Source organism: Emydura macquarii, unplaced genomic scaffold (genome assembly GCF_026122565.2).
Source record: "Emydura macquarii macquarii isolate MOO-44397 ecotype Brisbane River unplaced genomic scaffold, CSIRO-AGI_Emac_v2 contig_2768, whole genome shotgun sequence".
In the NCBI taxonomy this organism is placed as follows: Eukaryota; Metazoa; Chordata; order Testudines; family Chelidae; genus Emydura; species Emydura macquarii.
The window spans coordinates 47,811,096-47,838,037 of NW_027132905.1; the positions used below are offsets into that span (position 1 = coordinate 47,811,096).

Here is a 26,942-nt window from a genome sequence, read left to right on the forward strand (position 1 = left end):
TATTCTCTACTTTTTGTCAAATCACATGAAATGTCATCCATAGAGAGATGGATGCAAACTGAATTGGAAAGCCTGGGAAACATACTACCAGTGCCTTCAAGTAAATTAACAAAATTTATACGTCATTTGATAACATGACCTCGCTACAGCATACAATGTGCAGGTGAACATAGTAATCATAGATTTAATATATAGTGGTTCTCTTTGTTAAGAATCATGGCTGAATTCTTCACCCATTTACCTAAATATTTTGGATCATCTATTCTTATTTAAGTATTGCCTTCATAACATATAGAATAATACAAGCAGTGTAATGAAAAAATAAATACAGAGATAGTAACTATATAATTGTTGGTCAAAATATGTTAACTACTTCTCTTAATGGCAAAATTTATCTACTCCACTTTTAGCTACTATTAAAAATGGAAAACCCTCTCATTGTGCCCAAAATTTGTTAATAAGTTGATCCTGAGCAGTAGCATTATGTCCCTTATCCTCCACAAGACATAGCAGAAACCCTTCAGAAGATTTTTGGGGAGAATGACTAAATCAGGTTTCCCCACTCTACACATCATTTTCTGCCAGTCTCCAAAGGTTTTGTGATCTGGGCATCGACAGGGATGTGAGGTCAGCAGGCATCTAATGGACTTCCAGACACATGGGGATACACAAGTCTGAGGCATATTGCACAAGAATGTAGCCCTCTGCATAAGAGCTGCCGAGATAATTGGGAATTCCTGTGTTTTGGGATATCCATAGTTTGGAGATTTCCTATTTTTAATGTTGTTCAAAGCCCTCCATCCTGGAGTGGATAATGTGGTGGAAAATTTACAACCTGAAGGCCGATGAGTTTTCCTCCTCAACACTTTTTCGGTTCTTCTTAGCAGTGCCTCTCTCTGAGTGATTGCAGTAAACATCAGATGTGAGGGACAGAATTAAGCTTCCTGATCTAATTTTTTCTACCCAAAATTAACTATTCCAAAACTGATAGGGGAGAGAGCTGTCTTTTTTCTTCTTCTTCTTCTTCTGGTAGTTGTACAGTGCTTATGATTAAACAGCACACCCTGCAATGCAGGCCTTTCATTTTTAATGATCCTTTGGAGGAAATACTGTGTCTAAAAGTAGAGGTTTCAACACATGCACACTCTTTCAGAGGCTAACGAGGAAATAGACTCCAGTTACTTTGAACTATAAACAAATAAAATCAATACACGCACGCACAAAAGAGAAGCAGAAAAAAGGTTTTGAATTTGTCAGCCAGTAATACAGAAAAATGTCTTCAAAGAGCAAGAGAAAACAGCTAGCCTTAATTATCTCACAACATCAGTGTCTCCATATTACTTGCCTCAAAATCAGTTGCTTTCTAGAAGAGCTGTCTGTAAAACTGTTCTTAGTAACCAAGGATTTTTGCATTAGACATTATACTGGAAATCAGTAGAATTTGGAGCCAGAGATCTATATCCTTGCATCCAGATTAGCTATTTAACAGTCTGCATTGCAAAAAATGATCTTTTGTAAATTATTGCACACATGAAAATTGTTTCAAAGTGTTCATGGAGTGAATAAAGATATACGTAGAGACAACTTTGATGTTCTGTCTCAAATACTGTACGTTTCCCATTGCAGATTGCATTGTTGGCTGGTCTTAAGGATAGTTCAGCTAAAAATAAAGTTAGCTGTTTTGTTTCAGGAATAGGCCATTTAAATTCATAATCTGGATTTTATTTACCTGCTCATCATTGGTATTTTATGTCAAGAATCAAGGGTTTCTTGCCCTGATACATTAATTATTAATTCCCTATACACTAGGCATCAGTGGGAAAACTTTGATTCTGTTCTGCACACAAACATTTCTGTTTTTTCCAGGAAATCTTAAGTATATTTCAAAACCATCTGCTTCACTTAGCAATTGTATGTCTTCAAGTCTATTTCTCACACTTTGGTTTGTGTTTTCTTTGGAAACATATTTGGTTCATAAACAGCTTATACTATTATTTTTGTCATTTATCTTCAGTTTTTGTTTCTTATTTTCTAGGAACCTCCTGTAAAAAACAAAACAAAAATCCCTAAATGACAAGGTAGAACTGTTGCATGCTCAACTTAGGATAAGCACTACGACAATGGATGTGAAATCCACCAAGCTTGCGAACCAGCTGAAACTGACTCACAATCATAAAATGCAGCTGATTGCCTGCAGGCTTCTTGCTAACATTTAGTGTCAGGCATATGTTTTCTTCATTGGTGCCTGATACGCATACTGGGCTACAGGATGATTTAGATGCACAGAGAAGGGTACTATAAATAAATAAAGGAAGCAATCTGGGCTAAACTGAACAGAATCTGCTGCCATTGAACTGATAGCTCAGATTTCTGGTTTTGCCCAGATGCCCATTGATGAATGGCATGCAAAAAGACATTTCAGCTTAAACTTTGCAAAGCAGGGTTCCCTGTTTTATCAATAGTTTGTTGTAGAGTCAGGGACAACAAATGTTGCTGCACTCAAAGTATTTTTGTCCTGTATTGAGTCTCCTGAAGCTTTTCTTTTAAATTAACTAATAAAGAGGAACCTAGCGTGGCAGAGTTTCCTCCTTCTTTCCTTCCATCCCCACTTTTGTTTTTTGTTTTGTTTTTTTAAAGTCTTTTAGATGCCCAGCATAGATGTGGGGGAAAAACAGGTTTAGATATTTTATGAATTTCCCGATCTCCTATTTATACATGCAAATAAAACTTTCTTCTTGTAGAAATGAAATACTGGCACCAATTTCTGAATTCCATATAACTGAATACTGTGTGCTATTTTATTATTAAACAGGCCAGAAACAGGGCTGTGTAGGTGTATATTTTGAAAGATAGATGTATAATAAAATTACGGTAAAAGGTCCGACACCTCATTATCTAATAACTTAAAAGCAACAAATTGGCCAACTGCTCATAAACAGCTTTTCAATGAAATATCATTTCTCATGCATTTATACACCCTGCCGGATTAATGACTGAATTGATGAAAAGCAGCTAGTTTCATTATGCACCCCTCTTCCTCTCCCCCTCCCGTCCACCCGACTTAACAAGTAATCTACCTCTTAAAATTTGTAGTTTAATACTTGTTTGGTGAATTTGTGCCACTTTCACTATCATTCCCATTTTGTTACATTTCTGTTATGGGGACTTTATGTTGAAATATTGTATAAAGCATTTGTAGTAAGTTTAAAAAAAAATAAAATATTTAAAATTATTTAAATTGTTTTGGACACTTCAATTGTATTATATGTGATTTACATTTTACATTAATTTCTTTTTGTTTTTGTTTTGGGTTGTTAATCTGGAGAGTGTGCCTGTATTAAAGTTTGCTGTTAGTTATATTGTTTCTTTTGTTGGAGAGTGATATAAAGACTATTCTAATGAAAATATTAAAAATTACAATTTGACATACAAATGGGGTTGTCCTTGCTTTTAAACATTGTAGCCTTGGAGATATTTTAACTGCAGGCAAGCAAATGAAGAGTGATTTTGTTTTGTTTTTCCTCCAGCATGAAATAAACCTTGGGAATCTCTCAGGTGTGTAAGATCTCTGTTGTTGCAAGCAGCTAATGACCAGCTAGATGGGACTACCGTGGTACATTTTATATAACTGTAACCAATAAAGTAAACTTTTTAAAAACTTGTGAAGAACTTGCTTTTTGTATCTAAACGTGGGCTAGGAGAAAAACATCTAGATGGAATTAGGTAAGCGTGCATCCTTTAGTTAATTTCAGGGAGCTCAGCAAAGTAAATATACATAATCCTTCAGGTTTTTGTTGTTGGTTTGGATGGTACTAAAATTAATATGTTGAAATCATACCACTTACAAATGCAGTGGCATTAGACTTAAGTAATACTCAGTGATCTGAGTTTTTGTGAGAGAGAGAGAAAATATTCCATGTACCCAATACTTAAATGTTATGCCCCGATTGTGTTTCTAATTTTCTGAAATTCTTTAGCCCAAACGTACTTTTTAAGGCTTATGGAACAATTTGGATTTTTAGACTGTTACATCCAAAACAAGAAGGAATTATGACATGCCTGATATCCAAACTAAAATCTTCCAGTACCATACCATTACAATTCACCAGCGTAAGACCTGTCCACACTAGCATGACACTTAAATAGTTTAATTCTTCATGGTTCAGACTGTAACTGTATTAGGTTAATTCTTATTCAAAGACATGTTAGAACATCCATCATTAGTCCAGCAGGAATAAGTTAATGTTTTACAGTGCATGGAAACATAGGACAAGATATGATGTGATACTCTCCCATGATTCCTTTCACTGTGTACACAGACTTGCCATTGAATGATGGGAAATATCCAAAACTGAAGTCTATTATATGGCGGCCTGTTCAAATATAGTAGACGCCTGTTTGCAGAAATACCTTGTAAGAGCAACTTTTGCTTACGAGCAATATTTCCCCTTGGGAATAATCGATACTCCCCATAACTGCAACAGCTACTTAGGAGCAACGTCGCAAAAGAGCACCAATATGTTGCTACTAATGAGCGCCTACTGTAAATACCTTTGTTTATTTGAATGAGATTCTCAGACAACTCCATGTTTACTTCCTGGTGTGGAAGTAAACACCACACTACAAATATTTCCTTTGTAGGCAGTATGCTACCCATAGCAGGCATGCCACTCAGGGAGCAGCTGGCCTAGTTCTTAAAGCCCTGTGAAACGCTACAAATTTTATCACCTTCCACATATTTGGGCTACTCCCTCCAGCAGTATTCAAACCTTGTAACCATTTAAAAATTGTAATGAAAGCAGAGTGTAGGTGTGCTAAAGTTCAGTCCTCGGGAGGCTATGTTTATTGTGGTTTTGTTTTGAACATCATTTTATGCATAAAAACTAATTGCTGCAAATAAATTGTGGGCGAATACTTTTAAAATACTTTTAAAGGCATTTTGTATGTGGCATAATGCTGTGAACTGTATCTTGATGCCTAGTGCAGTCTAGACACTAGAATGCTACAGAGATTTGCTGTTCATGTTGGTGACATTAGCAATTGTATAACTGAATTCAGTTGAGTAGGGTGGTATACTGTAAAACTTGTAATATCTTGGTTAAGTTTTGCTATTTTTGCTGATTGAAAACATTTTGTATTTATCGCTTATGCATAGTTACATGGCACATTCCATGAAAATTAAGTATGAACAAGTTTAGAAAAGCATCCTACGCATTACATTAGACTGAGATTTTTTCAAAGTTGCCTAGGGACTATAGTTCCATTCATCTACCCATTTCCAGTCCTTCCTACAGTGGCACTAAAACTTGTTACCATCAGGTGCTTATTTAGTGCTCGGTTCACTTTTCCATGCGTGTTGTTCACCACGGTTTGGTACTCTTGTAAGCATCTTCAGCAATAAGATCAACAATGAATTGTCACTGGTTTTTATATTGAGGTAGAACCTTCCATTGCCATTGTATCTTGCAATTTACCTGTTTTGTGATTGTATGCTTTGCTCTGTAGGGCTCTCAGTCTGGCTACGTTTCACAAACACACAATTCATGCACAACATTTTATGAAGGGAAAAGTGCTAAATAATATAGGTCTGCATTCCAAAATGAAATCTGATCTTTTTCAAGAGAGTATTATCATTGCTGAAAGAGAAGACAGTAAGTAGGATGTGCTCTTCAGACAGCTCTTTTCTCACAGATAAGGAGTATACACATCTTACATTTACCATTGTACCTCATTTACATAATTGACTACCCCGAGGCTTGAAATAACCATCACTTTATGATCTGAACATGGATGCAACAATGAAGCTGTCTGAAATACCTTAACTCAGGCAATGAAAACATTAAGCTCTTCCCTTTTACTGAGAGAATATACTTGACCTGTTGGCTAAAATCAAGTGAGGTATCAGCTTAATAATTAATATATACTCTGGCATGATAGTCTACCCTTCTGTGGAGTTAGTGATCTAATAGGTTTTTACCACCTCTTTAACTACTGTTATCTACTAAACTAGCAGGAGTAGAAATTAGTTCTATAGAGTAGGACGAGTAGTGTAGAGAACAACGTTGCATTGGCAGGGCCATGGATTTAGTTGTTCTACCATCTCAAACATCCTTTTATCAACTGCCCCAGCCAGTCAATTTAGGAAACTGTTGCCAACATCTTGCTTACCCAATGAGAACTTCCCCGCCCTCACCCAATGGAGCTGCCCCATTGCCTGCCTGGGTTCACGGACAGCCCAGGTGATCCGTCCTGCGCTCCTGGCCTTGACACACAATCCCATGCTGACTGGGAAAGTCAGGTGTGTCTTCTAAGATACAGTTGATGTGTGTGTTCTGAAATTAAGGTTTTGTATATTAACACCAGTTTCTACTGTTATATTTTGTGTGTCAACCTTTCCCAGCATGAGCCCTTGTTTTAAAGCTGGGGGTCTAATTTGATTATAAAAATTTACTTGCCAGTAAAGACATCTTAAAGATTCAGACAAACAGCTCTTGGTGGTTTTAAAATGTTTATGGGAAATTTTTAATGTATAATTTTTCTTTTTAACCATAAAGTACAGAAAGGAGTACTAATTTCTTATCATTTTTGTTTGTTTGTTTGTTTTGTTCCTGGACGAATTTTCCTTAAATATTTGGTGGTCTCTCATTTCTGTATTTTATTGAAATTTCCCATTCTATTTTTAGTTCTAGATTACTTTTTCAAAAGTGAATTTTTGTTAGATCTCAGATCTAACCCTCCTCTTTTGATCGTCTCATCCTTTTGATCCTTAGACATTCAGGTACTACGAAGATAGGTGGTGTATGAAAACCTACACGCAAAATAATGTGTGTGTCCTTTCACCCTTTAAAGACCATTCATTTTTTGCCCCCACTAAACACAAGAAAATGGTGTATCCTTTAAACTTGAGGTGGGGTAGGTGTCTTGCTTTTTTGTTTGTTGTTGTTTCAGTTCATTTAATAGATGTTTCTTTGTGGCGCATGAGCTCATTCCCCACGGTGTTTTGCAGACTATAAATATGACAATATCAAAAGTCGTCTTTTTCTTAGTCCCGTTTTTTGTATGTACCAAAAACTTAATCCTAAAGTGCACCAGAGTGCTTGTCAGAGCATCCTGGTGATTCTCTGCATTATGTAATGAGACTCTCATACCAAGAAAGGGATAGCTTAGAAATCCTCAGATGCCTGTTAATGGCAGCTTTAATGGCCCCGTCTGGTAAAAACAGCCTAAATGGAAGCTAAAAGCTGATGGAACTGGCTGTTAGGGTATCTCCAGTGTAAGGGGTTCCACAGATGACTGAGAGCGGGTATAATGAGTGTTCACACCTCCCCATATAGGGGGAATGACTGAGAGGGTGAAATTCACCCTTTCAGATTGGCCCTACACACCACTTAAACCTAATGTTGAGATCTTAATTTGAGCTTTTGGGCCTTGTGCATTTTTGCTACACTGGGCCGAACTGCATCCTGAATGAATAGCTGAAAATGTTGATGGACAAGAAAATTATGCAGCCCTATTTTAAATCCAGCTATGCCATTTGATTCCGTTACCACCCCTGATATTGAATCTCACATGCAATGGGTTGTATTGTGCAGTCTCTTCAGAAGACACCTATCCCAACTCTCTATTACATTCATAGGATAAAATTCACCAAAATGCTAAGTAGGCTTCACAGAGCTTCCACAATAAAGGAATCAGTTTTAAAAAAAACCTTACCAAGGTGTTTAAAGATGATGCTAATTTGTTTCTTGTAGAATAGTGTGTATAGTCTTAGTCCCTTATTTATTTTAAACCAGTTTTGTTTATATGTCTGTTTGAGTCCATCATCATGATTAACCATAGGGTTAATGTTTATGCTGCATTTTGATATTACATGTCTTGTTAGCTGCAAGTGACAACATGCATTGTATAGTTTTAAAGGGAGCACATGTTTGTTTTGCATTTTTGTGAGTAAGAAAATGTCCACGTTCCTGATTTCTTCCCCCTCTAATGTTCTGAATCTAAGTAAGTTGTGCACGTAAAACTGTAGCTTGTGACCTCCTATTACTTCTGTGTTTTGTATTCTCTTTAGGTTCCCATGCCACACCCATCACTACATGCTTGAGCATTTTGCAGAGTCAGCAAATTAAACAAAGAGGCTAACGTCTGTCAGTTGGAGTTTCCTCTCCATTTCTGTTCATCCTCATGGGAAAAATGCATGTATCATACTTTTTTAAAGTTAATATGCTAGGTGTTGGTGTTGGGGAAGTAAAGTTCAAAAATATATTTATTTAATAGTATTAGAGCCCCAATGGAGAACAATATGTTGTGCTAGTTGCTGTACGTATTCAGAATAAGATACAATCTCTAAATGCCAAGAGAGCCAAAGAGCTTATATTCAATAAATAGCCTCCTCAAGTGAATTTAGAACAGAACAAGATGGCACAAAATTTTGAGTTGGCCATTTATCACTCTGGAAAATAACAAAGCAAGGCTTTGTGAGAAGTCAGTGGATGGGGGAAGCACCAGCGTGCTGTACTTTTGGTAACCCATGTGAGGTGATGAGGGCCTTTGTATTGCTAGGTCAGCTGCAGCAAGGATGTGAGAATCTTCTAACCAATTAGTAATGGTAAAAGACGGATGCTACTAAATGACAGCTCAGCGTCAGCTAAGAGCCCAGAACTGCTACACTGGGGGCTGCTTTGAGCTGTCTGGGTAGCATATAAACCAGTACATACGCACAGAAATAACACTTCTTTTCTTTGATAAGTGTAGTGAAGTGGTCATGACAAGGTTAACTGGGTTAGCCAGAATATAATAGGATAGTCATGGTCCAACCCTCCCTTCCTGTTTGTCTATGGGAGGTCCCCCCTCCCCACACACTGTTATGATGCAGGCAAAAAGAAATGCGTATTATACATTTTTATTAGGACATGACGGCCAATGTTTTCAAGACCTTAGACTGGGATTTTCAAAAGTATCTGAGCATTAGGTGTTGAAATCCCATTGAGATTCAATGGGAGTTGGGAGCCTAATTTAAGGCTCCTTTGTAAATCCCGAGTCTGAGTATAACCATGTGCACATTAGGGAGTTGCCTTGATTTAACTATAACGGTGCAAAACCTGTGTGTTGACTAATCAATAGACCCCCTCTTTAAATCGCAGCCTGAGTGCCTAAAGTTAGGCCCCTAACTCCATATTTATGCCCCTGTACAGAAAAGACGTGGACCTACACTTGCCATTGAAGTCCACTGGGCCTGCAGAAGCTGAGCACCTTTGAAACTCTGGCCACATTCTTTAAGGTGCCTAAGTATTTCTTTTGTTCTTTCAATTTGTCAAAAAGATGCATATTGTAAGCTCCCGGCTGCATCAGGCCTACCTCAGGGCAGGGGAGCTGGCAGCATCAGGACCAGGACAGGGGCAAGTGTTAAGGTGGAGGGGCTGCCTGGGTGCAAACACGGGCATCACATGGCACTGTGGCAAGAGCCAGTGGTCTGGAGAAGGGGGCCGGGCCCAGTCCCGAGGGACCGGAGACACTAATGTGCAGTGGGCTCGCTCTCCAACCCCCCCTCTCCCAGGACCTCCACCCCTCAGAAGCAGATTGCAATCCAACCCTTTCTTGTGTCACACCCCCTGGGATGACCCTCCCCACCACCATCACAAACACCCTAGCCTGCCAAAAGGCTTCTTCTAGTGGATTTTGTGGTCCTTTACTACCTTATGGCTGCCCATTCTTGCTTTAGTGCCATAATACATAATTAATACCCCAGCAAAATCCCAGCAGCATTAAAATACTCAAAAAGAAACAGCTAGCTCTATAAAACAAGCTCCTTTCTACCCTTTCATCGTTCTGAGGAGCATACTTGGCCCTCTCCGAAACCCTATTTAACAGATGTCTTTTGCAGCTTGCCTGGAAAGCCACCAAATGTGGGCTATTTCAGGTTTATATGCCTACATTTAGGCGCACAGATTTGAAAACCTTTGTCTCTGTCAAGCAACTTCTTCCAGTTGCTTAAATTTGAAGGGCATTTTACTGCCTTGTAATGTTGCACATAAAAAAAAAATTACATTCTTCTGGATTTCACCAATCTGGATTGGTGAAATATGGAAAGTGTGTTCAGTGTTGCATTACATCAATGTAAAGTTATTTAATTATCCTTGCTACATTCAGGGGAAAACATTTCTCACTGAGGTCACTTATCAGTTATTGTACTCATTGATCAAAAATCATCCCAGGGGCTGCTTAAATGATTTGGACTCCCGGACAGCCTGATGAATATAAGTTCAGTTGAAAGTAAATGGATTTGTCATTTCAGAGTAAATTCCTGGAATAATTGCATGCAATTTATTCATAGAACTGCCTAGGGAATAATACAGATGGTCTGAAATAGGAGGAAATAAATCTTTTTAAAGGAGTTCTAGCAATGATCTAAACCATATTTCAGGGGATGTTGATAATTATTTAAATAATTGATCATGATATGAAAAGTGAATGGATTTTTATTTTTCTGGAGTTGTTGGTCTTTTAAGTTCGGGGGAGGTTCTATAGGCTGTGTTATACAGGAGGTCACGCTAGATGATCACAGGGTTCCCTTCTGGTCTTGAAATCTATGAGCTTAAAGTCTTTTGACCTTCTGTTCCTAGAATGCTCGTTTTCTTGGCATGTCCCAGTGGTCTAACAGTACGCCATCACTCTGATACTAGGGATGGAAGAGCATGGTCTTCAGCGATATACCATTCTAATATCTCCGTCATCCCTATATAATATTGAGTGATTCTCAGACTGTTTATATTGTGGAGCATTTAATTAATATAGGTGGGGCTAGCCCACCCTACCCATTATTAAGGTTTCCTGACACTTCCCATTAAAAGATGCTTTTTTTCAGTTGCTCATAACTTTGCCAAACTTTAACCATTTGGGCTGAAACTTTCCATCCTGATTGTCTGTCTCAAACTGAAAGAGTGGTGGTTTGTTTTTGGGGAGGGTGGGGCAGAGGGCAGATTTCAGCCAAAATAGTTCAGCCATTTCCAAGAGCAGTAAGGCTAGAGGAAAGCATGGAAAAGTACGTTGTATTGCTCTTGTTAAAAAGTTATCTTTGAACAGGTGTAGCACTCCCTATGCTTTGGAGCAGGGACTTGAAATTTGGAAGAGGGTGTGGGGCCTTTCTGTCAGAAATGCGCCTTTTGCCATCGCCGAGAAAAAGCACCTGGTTTTGACAAAGTTCCAATGCTTTGAAAAATCAGTTTGCAAATTCTTAATAGAGACGTGCTAAAGCTTAACAGATAAAATCTCCGAAGTGGCAGAGATCTGTGTGGTGGTTTAAAAGGCTCCAACCCTGCTTCTGAACCATGTGGGTGTCAATATGATGTCATTGGTGGTGATGGTTGTTTTTTCAGTTTTGCTTTTTTCAAAACCTAGGAAACTACGCACAAATGGTGTCAAAAGAACATCATTAAGGTTGCAGTGTCAAGCATTTAAAAGTTAGGAAATGCCAGAATTAAGGTTGCCCATGCAACCTTAAGTCTGCCCCTTTGTACATGGACATGATTATAGCCTTTAATTACATGACCACATACTATTTTTCCACAGGCCCTCTGCTGCAGTCAGTGCACAGGATTGGGGACCTGCTCTGGGGGTGAATCAGGATGTGGTGAAGGAGACTGTTGTGTGTAGGCCCCCTGATTCGTATGTTGCAGAATCTGGTAGTGTGTGTGTAGTGACTGAGGCAGGGGATTGCAGGAAGAGAAAATGGATGGTCTTTTGGCTAAAACAGGAGACTGCTTCGTTGGAATATTGGGCTCTGTCCCTGCTTCTCCCACATAGCTCCTGTGTGATGCTGGGGAAATCACTTAATCCAGACTTTTCAGAGGTGGTTACTAACTTTGTGTTCCTTATTTTCTAGATGCCCAAAACTGAGACAAGGGGCTTGATTTGCAGAAGTGCTGAGTGTACACAGCTATAACTGAAGTCTGTGGGAGCGGTGCTTGAAAATACAAAGTCCTGTTATAATGCTATGAAATCTGAAAATTCAGGTCTTAGGTGGCTCAAATTGCGCACCCAAAATTAATGGCATCTTTTGACCTTAATTTTTCTCTCCTTCAGTTCCTCAGCTGTAAAATGGAGATAATACCCACTCACCTCCAAGGGTGCTGCCAAGACTGATTAACGTTTGTGAAGAGCTCAGATACCAGAGTGATGAATGCCATAGAGAAGCCCAACAGCCAATTAACGAGTCTGTCTCCAGAGCAGGGTTTGAACAGTGTACTGTAAATAAGGCCCAGGGCCACACATTGAACAACGTGGCTAAAAAGAAAATACTCTTAAATGAGCCCGGTCCAGCCTGTGTGCTGAATGTGGCAGAGGTCCTGTGCAAAAAATAGTGTGTAACCATGTCATTAAAGACAGTTTCATAAAGCAGGGCAACCTTAATTCTGGCATTCCCTAACTTTTGAGTGCTTGACTTTGCGACCTTAACACAGTCATCTTTTTAACAGTTTTTGTATGTGTAATTAATATCAAGGCAGTGCAGAGAGACTCGGACAGATCAGAGTTTGCTGGGGACTCTGCAAACGTACTCTCAGTTCCTGCCTGGAACAGTTGACAAGCTAAATAGATTAGATAGACAAAACTTGGATGGGGGGTGGAGTGAGGCGGGAAACAGCAGTGCAGAGAGCTGATGTGACTTGTTCAATGTCACACAGCAGGTCCTTGGCAGAGCCAGATCTTTTGATGCCCGGTCCAGTTCTCTATCCACTGGACCATCCTAGAAAGAGATCCCTCCATCCTAGAAAGAGATCCCTCTTGTGAGTAGCTCCCCTTCCAAAACTCCTTTCCCACCTTCCCTGCAGTGTTTTTACTGTTCCATTAAAGGAAATAACAATATTAAGATAATATAAAAGAGAGAAAATAGCAATAAATTCACCATCAGCTGGCAGATGTGGCAGCTGGGATATGCACCCCTATGCTATTTCTCCTCTGGGGGTAGAAATTTACATTTATTGTACTGAATCACCTCTCTCGCTGCTGCTTCCATCTCCCTGTAGGTCACCTTGCAGTTTGTCTCTTGTCACTCCTTGGCTGAATCTACATCAAAGAACAGCATGAAGCAAACATGCAAGTAAATACACAGAAATACTTGATTTCTTGGGTTAGGCTTAAAAAAAAAAAAGGTACCTCCATCTCTGGAAAGCCAAAGTGGACTACAAGTAGCACGGAAGGTCTTTTTAGAAGATTGACAGATGCTTTTCTCTTGTGACAATGGCAGATTGTTCTGCAGATGATCGGTTGAGAACCAGTGACAAGCATTTCCAAATAAGCATAGCACCTCGTGCTGCGTGATCCTTTTAAGTTTCACCAGCCATGCAGGGCTGGCAGAGTCACTACTTGGATCAGAAAACTGTCAAGGAGCTGTTAGAAGTGGCGTTGGTTGATTCAGCAGGTGACGCTACATTTTTTAGCGTCTGCTCTGGGCCCGGTGCCCAGGCAGAGTGCTAGATGGCGCTTTGTTTCTGGAGTTGTGCCACCTTTCGGATGAGAAGCAAAACTGAATCACTGGTATCCTGGGTCACCTAAGGAGTGAGAGGGTTCATCGTGGTACCAGGGCCCACTTCGAGGTAGAGCACAGAGTCTACATCAATTCCTCCAGCAGTTTCAGTTGGATACATGTCCTTTCTTGTCCTAACCTGTTGTGTACTGTTGCTCTGCGTAAGTAGGGTACATACTATACAAGTGAGAGTCACCGTACCCTGAAGGGGAAACTCTCATCCAGGGGAGGGGAGGCGGTGTTTTCATTGTTCCTTTCCCCATGAAGACTCTGCTGGGGAGAAAGAAGCTTTAACTCCTGGCCAAGAGCTCCTCAGGAAGCCCTGCCTGTGAAGGCTGCAACAGGGATGAGCTGAATCAGTGCATCTCCTGGTAGCCCTGGCTAGACCCCCATCCATTGGAGGCACCTTGTACTGCTCCATTGCCCTTCCTTGGGGCATTCACTCCAGCAGGAGCAGATGCAGACTCTAGGTAAAGCCAGCTGGCTTTAACTGAGGCCATATCTACATGAGGAGCACTGCAGTGGCACAGCAGCTATGCTTCCATAGCACCATAGACACTTCCTACAGCAAGGGAAAGGCCTTTTCCCCGTTGCTGGAAGTGATCCACCTCTCCGAGCTCGAGAGGCAGTAGCTAGGTGGACAGAAGAATCCGTCGACCCAGCTGCCCCTACAGCAGGGGTGAGGTTGGTAGAGCTACTGTGTTCAGGGGGGTGAATTTTTCACACCCCCCCCCCACCTCTCCGAGTACGATAGCTGTGTCGACCTAGCTTTTGAGTGTAGCCCAGGCCGCAGTTTAAGCAGCAGTTATGCTGCGGTTTCAATGTATTGCAGGGGTCCGATTTTGCCTCGGCAGGAATATGGATTGTTGTGTTTCGCTTGGGCGTAAGTTTGTCTGTTAAACTCTTGGAGGAGCTAGAGAAACCTGAGGTGATTCATTCTTATACCAGTGTGCTGCCTTGTGTGATTTTAACCAGACCACAAGGCCACTTTCTGAGGGTTGCATTTTCAGGTTCCCTGGGCCTCGTCGTCCGTGCACAAAGGCATGTTAGAAGTGAGACCTACTGTGCGGTTTGTGTTATGTAATCCCTGAGCCACAGAGGATACGAGTCTGTCTGCCAACTAGCACACTTAGCCCTTTAGTTCATGATCTTTGCTTTGCTGACCCCAGGGACAATCCCCAGTGACAATCAAGGTGACGGTTTTACGGTAGTAATTAGACTGACTTGCATATGCTTCAGTCCCCAGCACTGCTGCCAACACATTATCACTTCAAAGTGTCTTTTAAATCGGTTACACCCAAAAGCATTTTTTTTGCTTTGCTGATCCTTCTGTGCATGTTGTTTTGGCTGAAGCAAATTACGTAATGAAATATGCAGGGCTGAACCAAGCCATTTCAGTTCTGCTAGGCGTTAGTGCTAACTGACTGTTCTCTCTAGTGTTCTTTTTATAACTCAGCTGGGGTGAGCACATGCAGATAGACTGTAAACAAAAATTGTCTGAAGTCATCTCTCTGTGTGATGTATTTTCTGTTAACATTAAATGATGGGCTTTATTCATTCCCCCAACCAAGCGGCCAATGCAGTAGCCATGGAAGACGTTTATCGAACAATCGGATTACATTTTATGGCAGCATAAAAGATGCATTTGAGCACTTCTGTTTTTAATCCTGTGTTCTTCACCTTTTGGTTCTCTGGTCTCTGTGTGCTCCTTAAGAAGGGCTGTGAGATACATTGCTGAAGCGATCCAGTCCTCCTCACTCTTCAGACTGAGGCCCCGATTTCCAAAAGTGACCCGTGATTTCTGGGAGCCCAACTAGAGACACCTTGAAGCGGCACGATAATCGGAAAGGGCCGAGCACCTGCTGTCTGAACATCAGAACCCTTTAAGGAGTCTGAACCTGGGCTCCCAGAAATCACTGTTCACTTTTGAAAAACTTGGCTGTAATTGCTAATGGTGAGTCAGGGTGACATTGTTACATGGATTCACCTTCTGTCATGTTCAGATTGCCCCCCCCCCCCCCTCCTCTCCCAGTAAGAACTGCATCTGGCTTTAAATGAAGGGTGAGATTTTCAGTGATCTCAGCACTGGCCTAACACAGACCCCATCTGTGGCTTCTGTAGGAATCTTACCATTGGTTTCAATGGGGGCACTCATGAAAATGCCACCTTTCCGAGGCCATCTACACAGTGAAACTGACTCGTGATGGTCTGAATTTTTTGAGTTGGTCTGAGGGAGCAATGACCATTGCCATGATGTCCCATAAACCATCCTGGCTGGAAACTCCTGCTCTACACCCCTCGAAAGTAGGGCATTCCAGCTTCCCAGGGGTACACAGAGGGTTTTTTTCAGCTTTGGTGGTTTGAGAGAACTAGCCATAAGATCACATTATTTGGATTATGCCTTTGGGTCCCTTTTGTTCAGTGCCTCTCAAATCAAATCCAGCCCTGTGACCCAACCTCCCTGCCACTTCTCTAACTGCAGGGTGACACATTGAAATCCTTTCTGTTTGTAAGCAGAATAAGGACTCTCCAGTTCCTAAATCTGTGGCTATAGAGTAAAAAGGGCAAGAACATCTGTCAACAAATTTCTTCAGGTCCGGCGGTCCCTTGTTCCGCTTTGAGAAGTTCCCTGCTCCACAATACAACCCATGGAACTGATGCTAGTTGGTATTTCTGCATGTGCCCTGGTGGCTTGTTCTGGGTACTCACTCTCCCAGGAAGCACTATTCTAATGCAACTGGGTGAGAGAGTTAGTTTAGCAGAGCAATATACTCACAGTGTTTCATACCTGACGAAAGCAGGAAGTACTAAAAATCCTGCTTCCAGGAGGTTAACCTGCCCTGTTTTGCAAACCCACAGGGTTGATGGTTTGGAGAAGTTTCATGTAAACGTGTGAACGTAGGTGCGCTTCTCCAAAGAGGATTTTTGAACCTATTGATTTCAATCTGCATCTGTTGAAGTTGATTTGCTTATGGATCTTAAATTCTGATGATAGAGGGCAATGAACCTGTTGTATGTTAAGAACTGAACCAAATTGTGCTGGGGCATGGAGGGCCGGGGGGCAGGGGAGAGAGAGAGATTTCCATGTACATATTTTGTTGTTAAATTCAGGCATCAGAAACTTAAACTATCCAAGAAGAATGTTTTTCAATTCAATCAAATCTCAAGTCCTAAAATCCTCACCACATTTCCTTTAAATTTTGCCCTTCGCACCATATACTAACACTTGCTGTTTTGTTACCATAATGCCCCATTCATTATATCTCAGCAGGGTCTTTCAGCCTTTGGAGTCTCAATCTGTCTAGCAAAAGCAATCATGATAAATAGCTTCAGGGCTTCATTCACACCCATTACAGAGCTGATGTTTCTGGGACTTAATTGGGTAATGTGGAGAACTCACAAACACCTTGCAAGAATGTAAATTGCTCAAGTGTGGTGGAAGACAAGATAGCTTGCATGAGAAATGCCAAATGCTCTTTGTAAAGGAGGGTAGTGCATGTTTAATATACTTTTCCTAATGGGCTGACTTGATTAAACATCCTTCTGCTTCCAACCCAGTGGTCAAGGATTTGGGGAGGTCGGAGCAGTAGACAGGAGAGGTTTTGGAAAATGTTACTTTTCAGTGAAAGGCGAGTGCTTTCAAACCCTTCATCTCTACATTTCAGAGTATTGTGGCAGATTCTCCTGGTGGAGCACTCTCTCTTAAATCAGTGACACATCCTTCCATCCTACGGGAACTGTGTCCCTAACTTACACCTGGTGTTGGCCATTCTGGGAAGACAGGATACTGGGCTAGATGGATCATTGGTCTGACCCGGTATGGCCATTCTTATGCTCTTACATGTAGGACTTGTCTACATGAGCAAGTTACACTGGCTTAATTGAAATTTGTTTTCAAACCAATTTAGTTAATATGGTGCAAACCCCTGTGTGGACACACTCAGTTTGAGTGGCTTGTAAGTTTGCCAAAACAAGCCATACCATTATAATCCCTGTTATATAATCAGTATAACTGTTCTAGGAGGTTGTACTAAGATTGCCAGATTTGATTGGACGTGTTCCTGGAGGTTTCATCATTAAATAATCTACAATTAAAGTTTAATCTTTAATTCCTGGAGGCCCTAGGACAATCCTGGAAGGTTGGCAACCATAGGTTGCACGGAATTAATGAAATATATATATATATATTTTTTTTACCAATTTAGTTAGATCCTGTGCAGACAAACCCTTACTGATACTTCTTTTTGGCGTCTTTGCCTTCCCCCTCTGCACTCCATATCTTTTCTGAGATTAGCCCTGTTTCTGTGGCAAGGAGAAGAATCTCTTGAATCATGGTGCAAGTGTGGACTTTATACACTACAGAGGCTGCAACTTCACCGGGTACCACCATCACTGGGCATCTTCAGAAATTCTCTCCCCTTTGCTCTGTAGCATTGGTGGCACTTATTGACTTCTCGGCGGTATCTCTCACCTGCTCACCTATCCGCCCGTTCCAAAAGCACAGCTGCAACTATAGTAGGAAGCAAGCTCACGAACCTCCCAAGAGGCTAATTTAAGGTCAGCAGAGACCTGTCTTGTTTTTCTGCAGGATCCAATCATTGAAGCTGTTCATAGCCATGCAGGACTCCATCCTGACCCATTCAAAACACTTTGTTGACATTAACAAGCTCCGTAAACATTGCAAAAATGCAAGGGGAACAGAAGAGCCTTATGTTGCTGTTGCAGGCAGATACAATACATCCTACATCTGCCCCAGATGGGCTTCACATGGAGTTCAGGGCATGATCTCCTCTGTCTGTCTAATTACTGAGTTCATTCCTGGTACATCAGGTTGTTACATCAGTATCCGTTGGCTCTGCCATTTCTCGCCCAGGTCCAGACAATGCTGTGCCTTCCCTCTGGCTGGGAAGGCAATGGCACCACCACGGGGGGATTGTTACGTACTTCTCCGAACAGGAGTCTTCCTGCCAAGGAGGCAGGCGTGAATTGCCGTAAATGCTGTTTAGCCTGGACAGAGAGAGTTCAAAGTGATGTGCCCTGATGCAAAGGTCCCGGGCTGCTGTGTTGTTTAAAACACATTCGTTTCCTTGGCTTTTTTAACACGTCATTGCTGCTGGAGCTTTTAACTTTTAAGGTAATGATTGGTGAATTATTTTCCATCCCTCTCACACAGCGTGGGGTATCTTCCCTTTATTTTTGGTTGGCCGACTTTCTGAAAATCCCCACTTCGGCGGTGGTGGTGGTGATGATGGTAAAACTTTCTATTGCCCAGCACAGCAAAATAATAATTATACTACCACTCAGTGCTTCTCCAGCACGTCTCATCTGAAGAGTTCCATGATCTACACAATTATTAACTTGCGCCCTGTCCCTTCGAACTGCACTGAGTTGGAGTGAGTGGGAAAGCAAAATGGGGGTGTGGGGGGGCATTGCAAATATCCCCTGACCAGGACTCCCCATCCTAAGCAGAGTTGGACAGCAGGTGTATGTTTAATCTTGACTGACAGTTCTGAAATGCAGATGTCAGCCATGGACTGAAACCAGGCCAAAGTGGGGTGAAGATACCGGCCCCCTTACTCCATGCCAATTGTGGAAGGGTGAGGTAGCAAAGAGTCCACCTGTCGCTCCGCACCACAACTCCGTCCTGTAGCAGGTAGCTAGGACCCCATTCCCACACCATCCCAGGAGGGTAAGAGAGGAACAGGAGCTGCAGAAGAGTCCATGGTGGAGGGTGGAAGACAATTTGCAGAAACTCTTCCTCTCACATCAGCGGGGGGGAAGGAGAGGATATGTGGATCCTTTCCACCTCTACTGTGGTCTGAGCCTGAGGTAGTCTGAGGTACGCCAACATAATGGGACAGGGACTGATTTCCTACAGGCATTCTTGCAGCAGATAGCCCATACTAGCCTTTGGCACAGGAAACAGTCAATCGTTTCCCACATGGCTTCTGTGATTCTCTGAATTGAGAACGCAAGAGAAAGTGACCAATAAAATATCCAGGAGTTAATTGTCAGCCTCAGTCTGGACTATTTAAAAAATGTTCTCTGTCACACCCCAAAAAACAAGGTGTGTGAGCAACTTTAAGGACTAGTTGAAATGCAAATCAATCAATCAATTGGATCTACTTTCATTAGGATGACCAGAAAGCAAGTGTGGAAAACTGAGACACTTTTTTGTGAGGTGGGGGCATAATTGCCTACATAAGACAAAGTCCCTAATATCAAGACTGTCCCAATAGTATCAGGGCATCTGGTCACCCTAATTTTAATGGTGGGGGTTGGATTTTTCAGGGGGAGGGGTAAGAGGTGGAGTTTTTCAGGCACGTTGTCTGCCTATATTATTTTATTTTTAGTTCGTTGTGTTAAGGTGCCCATGGATCTTTGGGCATTTGCCTAATACCGGAATCTGTGGTGTTAATTTTATAAAGGACTTTTGAAAGTTGCAGTGCATCTTTGCATTAATCAAAACTTAAAAAGGACACGTTCTGGTTAAAAAATCCAAACTAAACTTATTTTCTTACCTGTGTTACCAATAACATCTTAAATTACTAAAGTCAAAAGAATTTTCAAACTTTTATTTACTTCTTACCATCCTCAATGTTTCATTTTGGAGCATTCATCATCTTGGGCAATGAAAATTGACTTTTTCTTCTGGTCATTTTCACTTTCTGGTTCTCATGCACTACTCAATGATGCATGTTAAGTATGCAAACACAGCAGACTCAAATCCAAATGAAACCACTATTTTCCTGGGTTATTTTAAAACATCCCTGAAAATATTTTTATTGGACTTGATTGAAATTTTTCAATTTTTCAAAAAGTTGATGACAGTCTCTTTTATTTTAAATTGATGAAATTTCATGAATCATTGTTTAAAAAAAAATAATGTTTTTTTCAAACCGGTTCTAATTTGATACTAGGTTTTGTCAAACATTTTAATTTACAAAACCTAGAGTTGAGGACTTAACATTAATGAACAATGTCCCTTTTCAAAGGTGGTGTTTTATTTTTGAGCTCTAAAAATATGCTGGAGCAAAAGCCATCTTCTTGAGTACTGTAGTAATATATTTTTGAAAGAGGTCCCTCTGGTGGAATATAAGTAGATAATAACGTAGAATTAGTCTTCCTTAGGCTTTCAAAGAATTTGCATGTGCAATAGACAGGAGTCTATTTGCATGTGCAATTACCAGAGCTGTGTGTGCACAAACAAGGTATGTATTTGTGCAAATGGCCGGTTCTGCAGTACTTCCAATCCTAAGTGTTCAAAAACCATGAGATATTTCTTTTAAACCGGAGTGTTTTTGTTTTGTTTTTTAAAATAGATGTGTGATTCCTTTTGGTCTTTTAGCCTTTTACGTGCTCTTTTCGCCTTGTCCTCTAGCTTTTATCCACAACCTTGATTTGTATTTTGAAACAAAAGATGAGATTCTCACGTAGTTGCAGAATCCCAAGACCTGGGGCTGAAAGTAAAAAAGTGAATATCAAAAGCCTTGCAGTAAAATCATAAGAGTTAGCAACATTGGTTTTGGTGCTCTGTGTGTGCAATTACCTGTTTTGCAAGTGTGTTCATGGTCATGGGACATGCCGCCTAGGGGCGTAGCTGGGTGCCTGGCCTCTTTGAACACCTTGTCCTGTTGCAGTGAATGCGGTTCTCTATGTAAAGAAAAATTCCTTTTGCATCAACACAGATGGAAAACACTGACATGGCGACATGGACGAAATAGATTCTGACGCTGCCAGCTATTCTGCACGGGGGACCTGCTGCAACCATTCATAGCCCGATTGACTACTGATGTCCCGTTTGTCCTATCTGGAGAGTTCTCCACATGCTTATCTGAGCCTGGACATCGGAGGGGGCGGGGAGGGGAAAAAGGAGGAACAGGACACTTCAGCTTCCTCCTGAGTCCTTTCAGTTCTCACCTAAATTGATGAAAGGGTCATCGCAGAGCAATGCAAGGCATTCCCTCATCTGCACGAGCAGCCTCTGCAGAACCGTAGCCTGGGTATAAAGCCTTTATGCAAAGTCTGTTGAAGCCAATGGAAGGTCCCGCACTGACTTCACTGAGCTCAGGGTCAGGCCCCGGGAAAGGGGCCCGGCTTTCATATGATATTGGGTCACCAGACTGGCTGCTAGGTTGGGGTAAATATTTGAACCAAGGCTGTGTATTGGATATGTGGCCTGTCTGCTTTTATCCCAAACATGATATGTGTGTGTGTGTCTGTGTGAGAGAGTTTCTCCTGCTTCTTTATGTAGTTACAGACTCCGCATGGCCTCTAGATGTCCCTCCTCCTCTTCTCAGAACACCAGCACCAGGCAATGCAAGAAATCCAGCTGCACGCCGGCCCACTTCTTCAAGGAATAGACTCTTCTGCGCATCACACCAAAACAGGTACAGCAAGGCGGTCGCATCTTGATAATGGCGAATGTGCAGAGCTTCGTGATGCTTTGCATTTCTGTAACCTAAGCGCTTCACCAACGTTTGTTTAAGCCTCAGAGAACCCACATGCGGCAGTTAATTATTATTGTTCCCAGTTACTGGTGGGGAAATTGAGGTACACAGGCTAAGTGACTCGCCCAAGGTCACAAAGAGATTCTGTGGCTGAGCCGGGAATAGAACTCCTATTTGGAGAGTCCTAGGCCCTTGCTTTAGCCAGGCTCATAAGAGCATCCTTTCCTCTTGTTCTGAAACCCCTAGACCCACTGGCCCCTGGCAGGGTTGACTTAGCTCTCCATTCTCCTGCAACAGGAGAACACAATTCCACTCCACACCCTGGGCGTAAGCCTTGTAGAAGAGGCCGTAAAGCTCACTGTGCTGCTCCTACATGAAGATCTTAGAGCCCTTGGCAATTTTTGCAAGGGTCTCTGGCCCCAATTCTCCATTCCTCTCTTGCTGCTGGGCAGGGATCTGTGTGCCACTTGCTTGCCAAGTCCCGTCTCACACAGGGCTGCATTTCATTCCTGCTCTTGGTAGTTTCTGAAGTGCTTTGAGATCCTCTGGGACGAAAGGGCCAAATGTGTCATGTCACACTATTATTAATATCAAGGCATTTGCACCCAAGCCACCATGGGCTGCCTTGGCAATATGCCAGCATCTTAAGAACGAGACCTCATTTGCATGTTAATTTACATATTTAAAACCCTTGACTTCACTATTTGCTTCCTCAGTGGGAGACATTTTTTTAATACAAAAATGTCGCGCCATGATGCATTTTAAATACATTAGGTCAGATCCTCAACTGGTGTAAATCCAGGGAGCTTCTTTGTAATCAATGGAGCTACATAGATTTTCCTGAAATGAGGATCTGGCCCAGTCTGCTGACTCACTCATCAGCGGAAGTTTCGACTAATCCAGTTAGTTGAGGAAGCCCAACTCAGCAGTAAAGATTGCTGAAAGCTGCTAGGTGCTGGTCCTGTAAACACACAGCCTAGCTGATAGAGCACAAAACAGGGATTTGGAAGACCTGGGTTCTAGTCCTAGCTCTGTCACTGGCCGGGTAGGAGACCTTAGGCAAGTCACTTCATCTCTCTGTGCCTCAGTTTCACCATGTGCAAAATAGGGATACTGATAGTGCTCTCCTCTGGGATCTACTGATGAAAAGCGCTACCTAAGAGCTGGGTATTATTATTGCTAGTCATGTGAGTAAAGTTAAGTACATGTGCAACTGGTTGCAGGGTCGGGGCCCTGGATGAGTGCAGGGTCTTGAACCCTGAAATAGGTTTATATCTGGTTAAACTAAACTGTAAATGAAATACAGAGAAACTTAATATTATGGAGGAAAAGTTAGTAGGATAAAAACAAACAAACTGCCTCCTGCACTATGGTGGCTACTGGTAAAAAGTTAACATTGACTGGACAGTGATAGCTGGGTTTCCCATTATTTCCTGTTGTAGGAATAGGGGAGACTGACTTCTCACATTCCACTTTGGGTAAAGGGTGACTTTTCTATGGAGACCACTGTTGTTGCAGGTGATTGTGTATTTGCTGGCACAGGACAGTGCTGACCTGAAAAGATGAGGCAAAGTAATCCTTAGATATCATAATGTGTTCTGTACATTCTCAATTCAAGTGAGACCAGGAGTTCCTCAGGAGAAAGGGGGGCCAGTGGTTTCCTGTGCCAGAAGCAATGGCACCTTGTTGTCATTTTGTCCTTCTTTGCAGAGAGCGAGCCACGAACTATGGAGGCTGGTGAGAGGATGGTTCCATAGCATCCCCTGCAATCTGCAGTCCACTCATCCAGAACCAATGGAAGAGCCCAGAAAAACATTCAGAGACAATTGTAGGTTGTTTGATCACGTTGGGAAAGCAGATAGAGTTGGGCAGTTCTCCTCTTTCTGGTGGAACGTAGAGAGGTTTGACATACTATGCAATTACATTTTCAAAAGACTGTTACATCATTTTAGCTTCTATCTTTACTGTACACACTATAGAACTGGGCAGCCCATGGAAAATCTACCCAGAGTGCAGAGTTTGCTGAGGTTTTCATATCCAAATCTGTGGGTACCCCTGTCCATTGAGTTGGTGGTATAACCTTTAAGATGTTGGAACTTTAAAAAGGTACCACTTTTAGAGGATGGTAGGACCCACATCTCCTGGAAACTCACCTGTTAAGTGGTCTCTGAAATGCAGTGATAGTGTCAGTCCAGTTTTCTAATGGGACAAGCGTTCATTTTGCACTTCCCTCGTTGCTGCCATGATTGAGTTTTACAAACATTCCTACAGGGCCCATCATAGCGCATGTTGCAACATCTTCCCCAAATAGGGAGATTAGAAGTTGTGACCAACCATAAGAGCCAATTTGATTAGACTTGGAGAGGAAGAAACTTGATGGCAGACTGCAGCCTGTAAGGACTAGGTTTCAGGAAGTTGCAGTTAATGAGAAAGCTGAACAAAGAGGTTTATTACCTCTTGCTCATAAATGGCCGTATCCCTAAAGTTTCCAGAACAATTTTGTTACTCTTTTAGTTAAAGAGAATGTTTCCTAAGTGGTGTATTTTCACTTATGACTCAGGGGCTGTTGCTTAGGAGATGCCTCATGTTGCAGCCTGAACTATACCTAAAACAACCCACTCTTTTGAGACAAACCCCCCTTTCAGCATCTAGAGTGGGCGTGGTGTGTTAAAAATGAAGATTCTGGCTAGGATTCTCCCGGGTTTAGTGCCATTAAGGCAGATCTATGATGATGTTAAAGCTCAAATTTGTGCAGTTTTACTTTTGTTTTTTAGGGTGATATTTATGATGATGTTCAAGAAACTCAAGGAAAGAAGTGTGTAAATGCTGTGATATATGAATACTTTCCTCAGAGCAGTTTTGGTTTATCATGCCAACCGGTAAATATGTATTTACAATTTTAAAAGCACGTCTTTACGTCCCTATTGTAAATGCTCCATTTTTAAAGTTTTATATCGTGTTACTCCACTAAGATTGCAGCACACATCTTGATATTGCATCAGTCCACATTTAAGTTCCAATACAAACTGAGCCATGGTAGAAAAATATCCACACTATCAACAAGAAATATCCCATTATTGCAATAAACTTTTCACTGGTTTCCCTCAAACAACAGAGGAAGATTCTTTGGGGGCAGGGAGTCCATTTTTGCACAACAATTGATTTAAACTTGTATCATTTCTATATGATGATGGGGACATTTTCACCTCTGCAAATTCAGGAAAATTCCTTGTTTTTTTTCCAGGACAGAATTTCAGTTTTGTAACTATCCTCCTAACCTCTAATATGCCTGCTGGTGAAACTTGTGAAATTTTGCCTTTGACCAAAAATCACACATTCTCATGGAAATGCAAGCAAAAAAGCCCCTCAGGTTTTGCATGTAGAAACTTGCAAGGCTGACACTAGTAGCTCTGCAACGCTCTCATGACACTTGTTTTTAAAATGAAAATCTCAATATACACAAGGTGAAGATGTGGTGTTACCTGATGGATGTTTGAGTTCTGAACAGTGCTTTGGAAAACTGAAGCCTCTGTTTGTCTGCCATGTAAAGAAAAATACAATAAAAAAATGTGAAGAACTGCAGCGTGGGAACGGTTACTGACTTTTCAGTACTTTCAGTCCACCGGCTTTGAATCACAGCCGTGCAAAAGGAAGGGTTGAAAGGGAGAATCAATGTATTGGTATCTTTTGTAACTTAAATGTGGCCAAAGGATTTTTTTTGGAGGTGAGAGAGCGGAGGGGAGAAAATCATTGTAAATAAATGACTCTTCTCAGTGTAACACTGGGCGTCAGTGCCCCATACCTGCTAATAATTATGAATAGGAAGTGCTCCCTTGGGGTCGCCACCTATTGCCATCTTTTTGGACAAAGCCAAAGCATCACCCAGGCCTCTGTGTTCTTTTGGGCCTCCATCCACACCCCACCAGCTTCCTGTGCTCCTGCAGAGGGCAAATATTCCTGCATTCTCAGGGATGTGTTGACACTCACTACATGGAGATGAAGCAGCGTGGTTTAGTATAGGGGTTCTCAAACTTTTTTTCTGGGACCCCCTTTGAAAATATTTCAGACTGTGATGACCCCCCCAAAAAGTGAGGACCCCCCCACTCTTACTTCTGTGCTGCTGCTGCTGGGGGCAGCTTGGTTCTCCAAGCTGGGCACCCATCCAGCGACTATTTGGCCACCCGGTTCTGAAGGGCTCGGTTAGTCAGCCACGCACATTGTTGACAGTGAGAGCCCTGGCATGCATGAGGGTAACCGCTCGCAACCCCCCTACAATAACTTGGTGACCCCAGTTTGAGAGCCCCTGGTCTAGTGGATGGGCCACTGTCTGGGGGCTCAGGAGAGCTGGTTTTTGTTCCTGGCTCTTGCAGTGACCCGGGACAAATCACTTTCCTACTTGTCCCTTCCAAACCTTTGTCTAATCTGATGTATTTAGACTGTAAGCTCCTTGGGGCAGGGGCCTCTCGCTTATGATGTGTTTGTACAGCAGCCAGCACAGCGATCTTGGTGGGAGCTTCTATGAACCACCACAACATGTACAAATAATTTAAACAGGAGAAAGCTTATCTGGAAAAAAAAAAAGAGCCAGATGAAATAAACTGAAGCATTGTAACGGTGTGTCGTCTGGACACAGACTGCAAAAAGTTACTCCAAGAGGGGTTACGGAGTTGGTTAACCAAGAGAAATTTCGATGCTCCTCAGAATATGCCTGCTCTTGTCAGCTCCTACAACTTTTCTCCAGCAGCCCCCTTTCCCCACGTTCAGGAGGTAGCGTTCTGTTTTAAAGAGAACTCAAGCTCCTGGTCTTTGCAAACCCTCCTTCATCCAACTGTCTGGAGTTAGTCATGTCACCTACCCCAGCTCACTCTTCTCTCCTTTAATTGGCCTCCCTTTTAGGTTGAGTCATTTGCTCAGTCTGTGTCTCTGCAAATACGTCTGATATTGGTTCTCTAGACCTCTCTCTCTGGGAATGG

At 41.9% G+C, this 26,942-nt stretch overlaps 1 protein-coding gene across 5 annotated transcripts in view; it reads left to right on the plus strand.

Moving 5' to 3' along the window:
- The window catches only part of PRDM2 (PR/SET domain 2), a 92,524-nt gene extending 66,973 nt beyond the window's left edge, over positions 1-25,551 (plus strand). For 3 of the 5 annotated variants that reach the window (XM_067567474.1, XM_067567476.1, XM_067567477.1), the window contains one exon: positions 2,036-3,551. In XM_067567474.1, coding sequence (XP_067423575.1) covers positions 2,036-2,048 — 13 coding nt within the window. In that variant the 3' untranslated portion in view covers positions 2,049-3,551. Of the gene's footprint in view, positions 1-2,035; positions 3,675-21,773; positions 21,910-23,679 lie in introns of those variants that run through there. The other 2 variants (XM_067567478.1, XM_067567475.1) reach the window with 2 other exon arrangements.
- Positions 25,552-26,942: the final 1,391 nt, after the last annotated feature.